At 35.9% G+C, this 15159-nt stretch overlaps 1 protein-coding gene across 4 annotated transcripts; it reads left to right on the top strand.

The window, feature by feature from the left end:
- The first annotated feature begins 119 nt into the window (after positions 1-119).
- LOC142627909 (autophagy-related protein 18h) lies at positions 120-14221 on the top strand. Of its 4 annotated transcripts, none has more exons than XM_075801809.1 (9): positions 120-699; positions 2831-3286; positions 3601-4041; positions 4339-4584; positions 4667-5467; positions 5549-5724; positions 12093-12238; positions 12328-12846; positions 13836-14221. In XM_075801809.1, exons 1-9 carry the CDS (start codon positions 439-441, stop codon positions 13838-13840), a joined length of 3051 nt encoding a protein of 1016 aa, XP_075657924.1. In that variant the 5' UTR covers positions 120-438; the 3' UTR covers positions 13841-14221. The 4 variants fall into 4 exon arrangements, with proteins under 4 accessions (XP_075657924.1, XP_075657925.1, XP_075657926.1 ...); XM_075801810.1 differs by having other exon boundaries at positions 125-699; positions 12093-12235; XM_075801811.1 differs by having other exon boundaries at positions 125-699; positions 12108-12238.
- The last annotated feature ends 938 nt before the right edge of the window (positions 14222-15159 follow it).

Raw genomic sequence — 15159 nt, forward strand, 5'->3', positions numbered from 1 at the left:
TTTGCTTCAGCTGCAATTAATCCTCCATCCAACTCTCTAAAGTCTAAATAAACCCATAAATAATTAAAATTTTTTTTTCTTCCAAAAAAAAAAAAAAGTAACTCCAAAAAAAAAAAAGACAGCGACAGAGAGAGAGAGAGTTTGGATACAAACTTGCAATATAAAAAGTGAAGGAACCGTGTCCGTTAAGGTCAAACCCACCAACACCAACACCAACACAACCACCACCGCCGCCGCCGCCGCCACCAGCAGCAGCGTTAAAAAACGCCACCGTTTACACTCGGCGACTCTCGCCGTTGGGTCCCATTTCTGGGTTTTTTTCTATTATTACTATTATTATTCCCGGTGAGTTTTCCCGGTGGCCGGTAACCTCAAAGAAAAACCAAACAGAGACAGAGAGAGAGAGATAGAGAATCTCGTATTTTTTTTTTTGACTTGATGAAGAGCCAGGCCAACAGAGGAAACAAGAGCAACAACATCAACAACATCAGCAACAACAACAACAACAATAACAATAGCTATAATCTTAACCACCAAAATAACCACCACCACCACCACCACCACAGTAACGGTTTTATACCTAATTCTTTGAAATTTATATCCTCCTGTATCAAAACCGCCTCCTCCGGTGTACGGTCCGCCAGCGCCTCCGTCGCCGCCTCTATCTCCGGCGACAATAATCACTTCCACAAAGACCAGGTTTAACCCCCTTTTTTTTAAATTGTTTTTTTTGTTTTTGAGATTGTTGTGTAAAGTTTGAATTTTTAAATTTTTGTTGGGATTTGGGGAATTCTGTTTGGTTGCGGAGAAAAAAACGTGGAAGAGAGAATGAAAATCGAGGGAATTTTTGTGGTTTAATTGTTGTGCTTGGTTGCTGAGAAATGTTGAGACTCGAAATTCAAGTTTCTGAGTGGAATTTATAGTATGAAGCTGAAGATTGCATTTTTTTAAAAAAAAAATGTTGGAGCATTGGAAATAATTGAAGTGCTGATTGATTACTAGGGCAAGTGAAATGTAGTAAATAATTCTATGGTTAGCAAATATTGGATGGTTTGTATTGTTAGCATAATTTGTATATAGTTCTGTTTGGGTGTCGAGAGAATTGCGGGAATGGATAGAATTGAAAATGAAATGGAAGCCTTAGGTTTATGTTTTAGTGTTGTTTTGGCTTTAGTTGAAGTGGAAGGGATTTGATGTTTTAAGGAGTCATGTTTGGTTGCTGAGAAAGTTTAGGAAAAAAGAGGAAATTGAAATGTAGTAGAGGAACCTTTTGTTTTAATTTGAATTTTTCCCTTAAAATTTTGTATTTTTTTGGACTAGCTTCATTATTGAAGTTCGGGAACTTTAAGAGATAGGTGATTGGTTTTTAGTTGAGAGGAGGAATTTGTTTATAATGTGAAGTCTGCCACTTTCTTGGTGACCAAATTGAGCATTGGGTTGTGTTAGTTGAAATGATGGATTTAGAGTGGTTTGATTATTTGATGAAAGAAATAAATGAGACACTGATTGATTTCTAGAATAGAGCAACTTAAAAGTAGTTGCTAAGAGCCTTGTAGCTCAATTGGCACCTCCTGATGTTTCCAACAAAGTTGTCTAGTGTTCAAATCCCCCTCCCCCAACCAATGAGTTATAAAAAGAAAAGTAAGTTAATGGTAGTTTTAATCATTTTATTATTAGCTGTTAATATTGGACTATTTATTGTAAATTAATTTGAGGGTACTAGGTTTGTGCTTGTTGAAAAGGATGGTTTAAAAGAGATTTATATGTTTGGGGGCAAGAAGTGACGTTGAATTTATGATGCCTTAATGTTTAATTCTTTTACCCATTATGTTTATGGTTTGCTTTTATGTCCAACAACATTTAGTATGACTTTTAGTTTAGTTGTTTGAACAACATAATAATTACATCAGTCAGTTGTTGGCATTTGGTCATTTAAACATTAGGTATTTAGAGCTCTATAAGACTACATTAAACGATGCTAATACTGCCAAAGTGGCATTTGGCAGCCAGAGGGTATCTGGTTATCCTTGCTTCGTCCTATCATCATAGTGAAGTGAAGATGCCTTTTTTTTATAATTATTTTCCAGTTATGACATTTATAAATAAATAAATAAATTCCATTTATGGGGTTTCCATCCAGAGCCTCTCAAAAATCCCTATATGATGATAGCTGGTTATTTTGAACCTGAATCTTCTCTCATATACTGACTGAGAGGTATATTGATTTTCATGAATTGTGGATAAGCATGCCTGAAATTTTTTTATTCAATCTCATGACTATCATGTTGACTTTAGATACATACAATCAGTGCCTGTTACTGCCCGGTAAAATCCATGGTACTCTCTCTGTCTCATGTCCAATATTGAAAGAGATGAAGTGCTCATTGAAATTCAGAAATAATTTGGAAGATCAATTTTCTGGCCATCTATATTTTTCCTTTGTGTCTGTCAATTAAATGGGTTGATTATAGTTTTAATTTCTCGGTGTGTCAAGTAGGTGTGAGCAGTGGGTATAGATTGGGGGGTGAGGATGGCTTTAATTAGTAAATCACAACTAGTGAGAAGAGACTTAGTATATCTTCTTTGGCTGTTGAAGATTGCTTTTCAAAAAACCATATTAGCAGGGTAGAGTATAAGCTTTGTCCTTTAATTGAGCTAATATTTTATTCTCCCACTTCATCAATGTCTTCATGGTTTTATGGTTGCTCTTTCTATGTAGACTCTTTATTGTGCATTACATTTTTTTTATTTATTGGTAAGTTACACACGCAACCAATGGGTCTATTGCATTATTTGTAGTGGCATGATCTAAATTATTTTGCCCAAACAGGTATTATGGGCTGGCTTTGACAGATTAGAGCTTGGTCCCTCTGCCTTTAAGCATGTTCTCTTACTTGGTTACTCCAATGGCTTTCAAGTCCTTGATGTTGAAGATGCATCTAACGTCAGTGAACTTGTTTCGAGGCGCGATGATCCTGTTACATTTTTACAGATGCAGCCCCTCCCTGCAAAAGCTGAGGGTCATGAAGGATTCAGAGCATCCCATCCTTTACTCTTGGTTGTTGCAGATGAATCAAAGAGCTCAGACCTGATGCAAAGTGCAAGAGATGGGTTGGTCAGAGATGGTTTTACTGAGCCTCAAATAGGAAGCAGTGTCATCTCTCCTACGGCTGTTCGGTTTTACTCACTAAGGTCTCACAATTATGTTCATGTTCTGAGATTTCGGTCAACTGTGTATATGGTTAGATGCAGTCCTCAAATAGTGGCTGTGGGCCTTGCAACACAAGTAAGCATTAGCTTATGCCAAGCATTTAAAGTTACTATATTGTGCATGTGTTTGAAGTATATCTCTTACCTTTATTGTTGACAAAACATGGCACAATGGATGACAATCTGTGTTGAATAATTCACTAAATAACTTCAACAACCTAGAGAAATCAATTTGATGGTTGCTGAATTGGTGGTTGTTAATCAGAACAGAAGGCTATATTGTTGAGATGCGAAAATTTTGTTATTTGTATTTGAGTAAGTTCACAAATGGAGTAATATAAATCTTTCTAGTATCTCATATTTTCTTTTAATTTTTTGTTTTTCTGCCAGATATACTGCTTTGATGCTCTGACTCTTGAGAATAAGTTCAGTGTTCTCACTTATCCTGTCCCTGAATTGGGAGGCCAAGGAGTGGTTGGGGTCAATATTGGCTATGGACCCATGGCAGTAGGCCCCAGGTGGTTAGCTTATGCTTCCAACAACCCATTGTTGTCAAACACAGGCCGCCTGAGTCCACAAAGTCTTACTCCTCCAGGTGTCAGTCCATCAACTTCACCTGGCAGTGGAAGTCTTGTTGCTCGATATGCCATGGAGTCTAGTAAGCACTTAGCTGCTGGGTTAATAAATCTGGGCGACATGGGTTATAAAACCTTGTCAAAATATTGTCAAGAGCTTATACCTGATGGTTCTAATTCTCCTGTGTCATCAAACTCAAGTTGGAAAGTTGCTCGGGTTGCATCACACTCTCCAGACACAGATAATGCTGGAATGGTTAGTTTTATAATCTGACAACCATAATTCTCAATGTTACATGGGAATCTCATAGTTGCTACACAACATGTTCCAGACAAAAGAAAGCTGTTTTAAGTCACTTATATTAAATTTTCTCAATACTGTTTTTTGGTTAAGTTACACACACACACACACACACACACACACACACGCACACCCAAATTTGCTCAATATTTTGTGAGAGTAAAGATACATGTATCACAGGGATGTGGCGATTTCTGCTACTATTAGAATTGAGAATGTATTCTTATTTAGAAAAAAAAACGTTTATTGCAGGTTGTTGTCAAAGATTTTGTTTCCAGAGCTGTTGTCTCACAATTTAGGGCCCATACTAGTCCAATTTCTGCTTTGTGTTTTGACCCAAGTGGAACACTTCTAGTTACTGCCTCAATACATGGGAACAATATAAACATTTTCCGGATTATGCCATCCTGCTCACGAAATGGATCATTAACTCAACCCTACGATTGGGGTTCTTCTTATGTGCACCTTTACAAGCTCCACCGTGGCATGACATCAGCTGTATGTTCCTACCCACTCTGTCTCCTGACCCTTTTGTTTTCTATGTCCATGATTGTTCTCTTTTCCCTTGTGCTTAACGCAGGTAATACAAGACATTTGTTTTAGTAACTATAGTCAGTGGGTTGCCATTGTTTCATCTAGGGGAACTTGCCATATTTTTGCTCTTTCCCCTTTTGGTGGTGAGACGGTTCTCCAAATGCAGAACTCTGATGCTGATGGTCCTGCCCTTTTGCCGGCTGTATCTCGACCATGGTGGTTCACTCCATCTTTAATGATAAACCAACAATCTCTTTCTCCCCCGCCCCCACCACCAGTAACCCTCTCTGTGGTTAGCAGAATTAAAAATAGTAACTCTGGGTGGCTCAACCAAGTTAGTAATGCTGCCTCTTCTGCAGCAGGAAAGGTTTCCATTCCATCTGGTGCTGTTGGTGCTGTTTTTCATAACTCTGTCCCTCATGATCTGCTACCTGCTCACTTAAAAGTCAATTCTTTGGAGCACCTATTGGTTTACACTCCTTCTGGTCATACAATTCAATATAAACTACTCCCATCAATGGGAGGAGATTCAAGTGAAGCTGCTTCCAGAACTGTGCCAGGTTCTTCAGTGCAAATGCAAGACGATGAGTTGCGAGTAAAAGTTGAACCGGTTCAATGGTGGGATGTTTGCCGAAGAAGTTCTTGGCCTGAGAGAGAGGAATGCATTTCTGGGATTACTCTTGGCAGAAACGAAACTGCAGAGACAGTCATGGATGTTTCTGATTGCGAGGATAATGATATTGGAAATAAGGAGTTCATAAAGCCTCACGAACGATCTCATTTATATCTCTCCAATGCAGAGGTGCAGATTAGCTCTGGGAGGATACCAATCTGGCAAAAATCTAAGGTACTCGTTATGGATTTTGTAGTGAGACACTTCTCGTCACAGTCGGCAATTATGTTTATAATTCTTTCATCTGTATTTTAGATATCTTTCTCCACGATGAGTCCTCTGGGAGCTAATGAGCAGAATTTCACTGAAAATAATACTGCTGGAGAGATTGAAATAGAGAAGGTTCCTGTTCATGAGGTTGAGATTAGGCAGAGGGATTTATTGCCTGTTTTTGACCATTTCCTCAGAATTCAGTCTGATTGGGGTGACAGGTAATTGTCATTTCATACCTGTGCTCAATCTGTCATCAAGTAATATCTAAACTATTAGCAGTTGATAGAAGGAATTTTTTTTTTTGAAATTTCTGTTCTAGCAGGAAAATGATATTAATTGTTTCACTCACATTCTCCTTTTATATTAGTTTTAGCATCATGTTGATCAGTGTTGTTGGTATTTATTGTCCTTATTGGCCTTCTGTGATATCGGTTCTTGTGAGAAATGTCTTCTCAAACCCACGGTGTCATCTAATTACATGTGGTATCCCATTGGACTACTATGTCACAGACTGCCTGTAGTTTATAACTAGTAACAGAAAACCTTTTTGTTGGGTCTCCTGTCTTGGAAAGTGTGTTTTGGCATACAAAGTTAATTATCCTACACGCATAACTAATATATATATGTGGGTGATTTCAATGATACCACAATAAAAACCAATACCAGTTCCCCTCAAGCCAAGATGTCTATGTCATACAATTCCCAACTTGTTACATAACAAATCCAAATAAATCTTACACAAAGCTTTGGTAAGTATATTAGCTACTTGGGTTCCTCTAGAAATATTTGGGGTAGCAATTATGCCACTCTCCACTTTTTCTCAAACAAGGTGATATTTTACCTCTACCACAGCCCCCTTCCCTTTGATCATGACTATGGCCTCCACTGCCACCTTTAGAGAATCCACCACCTCCCATTCTATTAGTAGTAGCAAAAGTGGATTTCTCACAATTTACTGGATGATGGTGAAATAGAATGCGACTTAGATAAGGAGGACTGTCTAAGTTGACCATGGACTTTGCCGAGAGATTGAAGTTCCTTCACTAGGTGAAAGATTAGGCAAGCAAGAGAGAATGGGCAACATGCATATAGTCTCTTTGCTTTTGCATGGTTTTAATTTCAGCAGAGATAGGCTGGTAAAGGATAAGCTCTTCACATATACCTTTAAACATTGCATAATAATCTTCCAAAGAGAGATCATTAAAAGCAAGGGAGAAGTAATTTTGGTGGCAATCATAAATACGTCTGAGGTTATTAACATCGTAATACAGCTCTTGAGCCTTGTCAAGTTTTGCAGTGGGCAGAAAAATTAAATTACAGCTTACTTTAGACTCCATATTGTTCCATAAACAATTCCTGATCTGTGCTTCCTCTACACCCCCCCCCCCCCCCCCAACCCAAAATGAACATAGGTTCATCAGTTAAATAATTAAACTTCTTTCAGCTGAGTAAAAAGACCTCAACAGCTTAGCCACTGGGCATAATTGCTTCTATTGAGAGGAATTGAAGTGGTGGAAATCATATCAGCATATAATAAAAAATTGGGTTGTATACCTTCTTTGGACTCCATTATTACCACAAACCTCAATAAAAAAGTAAATAATAGGTGGACCCGTGAGGGACAGTTGAACCTAATACCAATTAAACATAGCAACAAAAATGATGTGCCATTCATCAAAAACTGAACCACCAAGAAATTCAGAGAGCTACCAATTACATAGTATCCAAGCAACATAGACAATTCAGATCGACACATACAGATTCGTCAGCGACAGGGAAAGGTGACACAGCACATTGTGGCTGGAGAACTCATCTGGGCTTTTAAGTCTGACAGAGGGATTTGTTGAAACCATCACAGGTTCAATCGACACTAGAGAGCATCTTTGCGACCGGTCTTACAAGGTCAATGGTGCTTGAAGGTGATTTCTTGTCTATTTGGTAGTAGTGGTGAGGGTTGGGCTTTTTGAGCTTCTGACAGTCAATGTCTCATCAGATTCAGGTGGCTTGATTTGTGTGGTCACCAGCAATGGGCAATGCTGACTGTAGCAGTGACTTCAGTGTTGGTGGCGAGAGGTAAAAGTAGGGGTCTAATACCATGCATCAGGAAGTGTGTTTTGGGCATATAAAGTTAATTACCCTAACGCATAAATATTATATATATGTGGGTGATTACAATGACATTACTATTTTGCTTGTTACGTAATAGTTAATACAAACTCATAACAAGGTTTTTGCTATTAGCTTGTAATATTTGGTAGTGAAGCATTTCTGGCTAGATGCATGGCGCTCCTATAGAACATATCCATTTTATGTTCTTGCTTGGTAAGAATACATTTATACATCTAAACATGCCTTGTATGCATCTAGATTCTAGAACTTTACGAAAAATCTCTAGGATTTTAATGCATGTTTGCCGTGTAACTAACATGGTGGAGAATGCTAGTTCTTTAATTTATTTTGGGAATGATAGTCTCTGGAGGCACATAGTGGAGAAATGATATGTTGAGTTGTTTGGCTATTGGACTAGTAGGCAAGTACGGACATTGAAAATTAACAAGGAAACTGATGTGGTCCTAATGTTTTATTTTTCAAGGTTGGATGTGGTGACCCATCTATTTTGGCTGGAGATTATTAGGGATTTTTTCCCAATATGAGAGAGAGAGAGAGAGAGAGAGAGAGAGAGAGAGAGAGTCTTCTCTTATTTGAAACTGTACTATATAACTATATAGGCATTTCATAAATGGATTTTCTTTAGGAGCACTGCCTTACTTTTGGTTTGGGTGGCTGCTCTTGAGAAAATTCTGACAGTTGATAATCTGATCATGCAAGATTTAGTGTTAATTGGTGAAGTATGCACAAAAGTTTGGGAAAGTAAATATCAAAGATTTTTATATGGAAACCTATACATTTAAATTCAATTAATATATATATATATATATAAGATTAATGTTGTGGGAAAATGTGGGCTCTCAAAACATGTGTCAATATTAGAAGAAATTAACATAATGTCAAAGGCTTCGGTAATAGATATATATTATAGATTATAGATTTGAGAGCTGAGATTTTTTCAAGTTGGCATGTGATGCTTAGGTTGGAGAAACAGTGCCACTTTGAAGTAGTTGAATCAGTGGCGGCTCTAGGAATTTTTCTGAGGGCGTTCTTTAAGAAGCATAAATTATACTATTTACCAATGATGCACATATGTTTCAGATTTCATTGATTCCGTTTCTTTTCTAGTTTCAACTGTAATTCATGAATATTGTCATTTTTGGGGAGAGCTTCATGTATACATTCTGTGTGCAACTATACATGAGGTTTCACTTCTATTCTAATAGACTTTTTATTACTTATCAAAAGAAAATGGCAAGGTAGTTTTTCTTGCATGCTTCATATGTCCTTGGTGATTTTAACGAACTTATTAAAAGAAAGAAGTTTCTCCTATTATGTTTTATGTAGAGATGAAAAATATTGTATATGTATGCGTGAATATATATAATATGGGTTGGGTTCAAGTTACACCTAGTGTTACTTATATCAATGTACGCGACTCAATAACTTTTTGTTGGATGCATTTTTTTTTTTGGACAAATCCATTGTTAGATTACATTCTTCTTATACACTATAGGCATGACAATTAAAAATTAATAACTATATCATCAATAAAATGTTAAAAGTTCAAGTTTTTTGAATTTTAAAATTATATACAAACGCATGAGTTTATGGATCAAAAAGTAAATAACATTCAATTGAAATGAAATGTGGTGTGCGTTTTAAGAACTTAGAGAAATTGTGATCTAACAGTAGGATTTTTTAAATATTGAAGCTAATAAAAATTTATTAGGTGCTGTAACTTCATGGAAAAGTCTAGTTGTAACTTGGTTCTTACCCTTTATAACTTCATGTGTGTTCTGGTTGGTATGTTTGTTACATTTTGGTGAATGAAGTTATTTGGTACCTATCAAAAAATGTATAATTTTCTTTATCTTTTTATGTGTTTCATTTATATAGGCAGTGCTTGAAAGTTTTTTACAAGTAAAAGTTCATTTTATTGAAATGAGAAGTTTTGGTTAGTACACAGGAACTGTACTAGAGTAACTCCTAAAATATTGGACTCTCTTCTGGCTATAATATTTTCCTCCAATAATACAAACTTTGGAACTTCAGAACCTTAAGTAAGTTTAATTACATGCATGGTTAGTTATCTTCTTCATTGTTGTTCCAATGTGTCTGTTAGTGACGGTTTAAAGTTTTAATTATAGACCTATTCCATTTACTAAATTTCAGATTAGGTTCTTTTTATTTCTGTTTCTTGTTTTATGACATACAAAACTTGTACTAAAACCACTGAATATTCTGTCTCATCCCACCCGAAAAAACCAACTTGGACCTCGGCCTAGAGATGTACAGACACACAGTGGAAACGAGCAATTTTGGCTCAATAGGATGGACATCTGCAAGTGAGAAGAATGATCACATTATGGTGGACATCTATGTCTTAAGGGTTACTACTTACTAGTGTGTAGTCCTTGAAGATGTGCTTGCTTCCATTTTGTGGCCTTGGTGTGAATTCTGAAGCTTTTAAAAATAGTGCATACAGTGATGATATGAAATCGCAATACAGGGTTGTTTTGCACTGCAGTGCTAATTTTGCCTTAAGTATCCTAATGCATTTTATTAGAAATGAAGTTGATGGAAGCAACACAATTTAGCTTCTGGATTGGATGAGATGCTGACTCGTTTAGTGTCAGGCAGATGTTTGTCATCCATGTCTTGTTGAGATGCAGTTACTGAAAAATGCTGATATGTGAGTGAGAGAGAGAGAGAGAGATTGATTTTTCTTTTCCTTGATTGTTGTATTCAAGGAAGTAAGCATGCTAAAATACTGTGCTTGACTCAAGTTGAATCAGTGGCAGTGTTACACGTGCAGGCAAAAACAACTTTTTTTCTTTAAGAAATATAGAATATTGTTAGGATAAAATCATCCCCCATCAGATGTGAAATGTATGAGGGAATTTACAAGGAAAACCAGAAAATGAATCTGAATCACTGTAATCAGATATTTAGCAGTGTTGTTAAAAGTGCGTTTTACGCACACTTAAGCCCAAAGATTGAAGCCCCAAGCTCTCAATGGTTCACTAAGCCAAAAAAAAAAAGTTCATTTAATGAAGCGCATTAGGCACGCTTTTTTGGAGCTTTTTGAAGAAGCACGAAGCATGCCTAGGCACGCTTTTTTATTTTACCGCTAAAATAGATATGGATCATCAAAATTAATTGCTTGATCTTGAAAGAAATGACATGAACCAATTATTTACTGCACAACCACTTTCCTGAGGGTGTTTTATTACACAAACAAATTTTAATTTTTTAGTTACATGTCATAAGATATGAACAAGGTTAATTTACAATTTTTGTGCTTTTTTGGTCTTTGAATTTTAGATTTATTCTGATTGAATTATATACACCATTTGATCATAACTATCATGTTTATGTACTTTTATAAAGTACAAGAGAATTATATAAAATTATCATGTTTAAACTTTCTATGACTAGATCATTGTGATATTGACCATTGATAATTGTTTTCAATTTACTATATAAAAATTTAAGAATTGAAACAACTTAGGTAAAATTTGAACTTACAAACATTATACAATTTCACTTACCTAATAGGTAAAATATACAAATTTTGAGTTATTATTACTATTTTTTATTATGTAACAAATATTTCTATTAGAAGTTATGAAATATTGAAACTGCGCTTTACTTCTACTAGGCGCAGGCTCTGTGCCTAGCTCTAAGAGGCCTATGTGCTTAACGCTTTTACAAACATTGATATTTAGATTTAGTTCCAGACAATCCAGATCCAGGTAATTTAGCTGTCGTGCTGTGAGTTGGAATGTACTATCCTCCCAACTGGATTACTAACCACGATATTTGGATTTCAAAATCTTTGTTCCACTAAGCATTGTTGGTCATCCAGTCAACACATGCTGCTATCTCACTCACTGTTTAAAGTTATATCTTTGTTTGATTTATCTTCTTAAATTTTTGGAAAGTGACAAGTTTTATCTTCTTAAAATTTCAACAACGCAATTTGGGGTGTCAGACATTTCATGGAATGCATCCCTATATATATATGTGTGTGTGTGTGTGTGTGTGTGTGTGTGTGTGTGTAGAATTTGATTAGGTCCATAATATTTCCCTTTGGATGCTGAGTGATTCATGTGTTGTCAATAGAGAAAAGTTTTTGGGATCTCATGGACTGGTGTTTCCAAATTTTATTATGATTGTTTGATATGTGAAAAATAGAGTAGGGTTCCAATTCATGTTGTCCAAAAGTGTCCTTGGGCCATTTCGGCATCCTGTAATGTGAAGATTCAACCCATCCCATACCTTCTTCTGGGGATGAACTTTTCACAGCTTTCCAGGCTTGCTTTAGGACTCATTTAACTGGAATTATTTGCAGAATCTCTACAACCTTGACACTCATGAGGTGTGGAGGCACATGTATGCCTGGGTTATTTATTTAAATAATGTAATCAAAATGGTTTTTTCTAACAAATTTTAACCAAAAATTAACTTTCAGGGTTGATTTGTGCAGGGGCCTTGTTGGCGGAGTATGCCCAAGTTCATCTTCTGATTCTCATGGAGCTAAAGAACAGTTCTCAGAAGATGCCGTTATTTGCCACTCTAAGTTGGTATCACCTGGTGCAGCTGAAAACTCAGATGGTAGTAAGATAAGCCTTTGAATGTGGTAGTATCATCTTTTGATTCTTTGGAAATGCATTGCTTACTTGTTTATTTCCTGGCATTTTTATCAGGATTATCCCAGGAATTGTATCCATCCATTGTCCAATCTGGGAATGAAAATAAGGTGGAGAAAGGAGGGAGATCGGTTTTGTCATCACCTCTGCTGAATAATAACTGTATTAATAAAAATAGTAATTCAATTTCTGCCAAACAACCTACAGCCGGTGCCTCTCTTGTTCAGGATGGTAATTTCACTGATAGTCTTTCCAATTTAACAAGTGATTCACTCTCTGCTGATAGAACTATTGCAAAAGGAGTTCAGTCATCAAACAGTGGAGGGATCAGTGAAAATTCAAATATAAGTTCCAACCGTTCTGATATGAGTATGAATATTCTTGATGAGGGACTAGTACATAATTCTCTAGACTTTGAGCAATTTTTTCAAGAGGGGTATTGCAAAGCACCACCTCATGATACAGCTGAAGTTGTTACTGATGTGGACAGCAGTAGTAATCCTTGTGATAGGGAGAAATCTGAGGAAGATGGTGACAATGATGACATGCTTGGTGTATTTGCCTTCTCAGAGGAAGGTAGGAAATTGAAAGCAAGTTCTCATATTTGATCATCCCTTAATTTATACATGATTTTTAGCATTATGGCAAGAAACCAGAGATGCATATCTTTGATGAAAAAACCACTGATGCATCTGATCCTGCTATTGCTGGACGTATAATATCTTGATCATTTGGTACTTTCAAATGGAACCCTATTATTCAGATTATTCAGTATATATACTAAATATAGCAAGGATGCCCGTTGAACACTCGTTCAAATGGTACCTCCCACTTATCAAAAAAAAAAATGGTACCTCCCAACTATAGGAATCTGGTGGAGCATGAGTCGTGGATTCAATAATCATTGGATACATGTGGAATCTACTATATATATATATATATAATGCTAATTATATTTATTTTTACCTTTTTAGACAAATTAGGTTTGTAGTAGGATTAGGAGATATATCATATATTACAATCAGACACAAAGGGCTGTTGCAGAGATGTATAATTGAATGACGGCTCACTAAATATATTAGTGGATTGTAACAATAATAGGATCAAGCAAAATTGTCAAGAAATGTCATGTTTTTATTATAAGGTTTACAGAGCATTTAAGGCTTTAAATTATATCAAGTAAGCACCAAAGGGTAAGTCCACAGAGTAGAGTTGGGGGTACAATGGCATGCAGTAATTTTCTAGGGAAATAGTTATACTTAAAAAAAAAAGAAGGTAATTTGGATGATGTGTTTCTTTATGTGTATTCAGTATACATGTGATAAATATATTGCTTCTTTCAAAACTTATTATATCACTTATTTGTATATTACTTCATTTTTGTTTCTTTCCTTCGTTGAATTATTACCTTTTCTATTATACAATTTATATTAGGAAGATATATTGCTTTTGTTAACATGTTTGACTTTGTTAATTGCCTTGCAATAGTTGGTCCTAACAACAGGCATTCTAATGTTTAATCATCTGTTTAAACGCTATCCCACTAATATTGCTTTCATCTGCAGGTTGACGTGTAACTTATTGTGTCTAAATCGTGCTGAACTGATGCCATCTGCTCTTGCATTCAGAGTGTTGTGTAATGATTGGTCTAAGCTCAGCCTAAAGGAGGGTGAGATTCTAATTGAGAAAAATGGGTTATTTTCTTTCAACAACTGAATACCTACTGACTGATTGATACAAGTGAAATGATCTTGACGCATCAAAGCATTGCTGTTGCAAATGCCCAGCTTCTTCCCTTCTAATCCCATGTACATGTTGTAGATTGAAATTCATAATACAAATTATTTGTGTGGAAAGGTTCTTTCTATGCTGTGTAACATTATTTATTCGTCAAAGAAAAAGAAAAAAAGGAAATAAAGAAGGAAATGAAAGAGTTTATTACTGTACAAAATGCATTCCTTGTTTGCCCAGGTTTCTCTTAGATGATACTATTACTTTTAACACCTATTCTTGAGTTTAGATGAACTGTTTTTCACATTTATTGAGTTTGGTGGACTCTTGAGCTTCTTTGTCAGTAAAATGATTCTCTTACCCTAGAAGGTAAGGCAATTTGAAGCAAGACATATTCTTCAAGCTAAAAAAAGAAAAACAGAAAGAAAAAAACATAAAAGGGATATTTCATTGCATGAGGAGTCTATAATTTTGTACTTGGCAGGATAGATCTTTCTCAGGGATAGGCATAATTACAGGAGCTGAAGTAGAATTTGAACTTGGCTAGATACTTCATAGACATAGTTTGTTGTTGTTGGTATTATTATTATTATTATTTTGTCTTCTATTGTTAATAATTCCATAGGTGTAACAACAGGCATACATAGCTTGAACCATGATCGCCTCAGTGGTTATTACTGATCCTCGAGACAGCTTCGGTTGAACCTTCAGACTGCCATCTGCACTTCCTACCTTCACTCTTGGAAATTCAGATAGGAAATAGAAATTTATAATTGCCATTTAGCCAACACTCTGGGTTCCAGAATCACTTACTTTTCTCTCTGAGGCGTACGTAGCTTAGTTATTGTTAATTCTCAAGATGCCTTTGGTTTAATGTTCTGACTGATCCACTGTCTACACTTCCTACATTCACTCCTGGACATTTAAATAGAAAATAGGAATTGTAACTTTTCCATTTAGCCAACACTCTTGGGTTCTAGATTCACTTATTTTTCTTAGAGCATTCTCATTAAGAAAGCTAAATGCTATAAATGCTAAATTTTAACATCAAGTTTGTAAAAAGCACCAAAAAGCAAGCTACACGAGAGGGTAAAAGATATGGGATGGTCAATGTGGTAGTACTTTATACTAACATTGTCCTTTCATTAATTTGGTGTG

The sequence above is a fragment of the Castanea sativa genome, chromosome 3, assembly GCF_040712315.1.
Source record: "Castanea sativa cultivar Marrone di Chiusa Pesio chromosome 3, ASM4071231v1".
In the NCBI taxonomy this organism is placed as follows: Eukaryota; Viridiplantae; Streptophyta; class Magnoliopsida; order Fagales; family Fagaceae; genus Castanea; species Castanea sativa.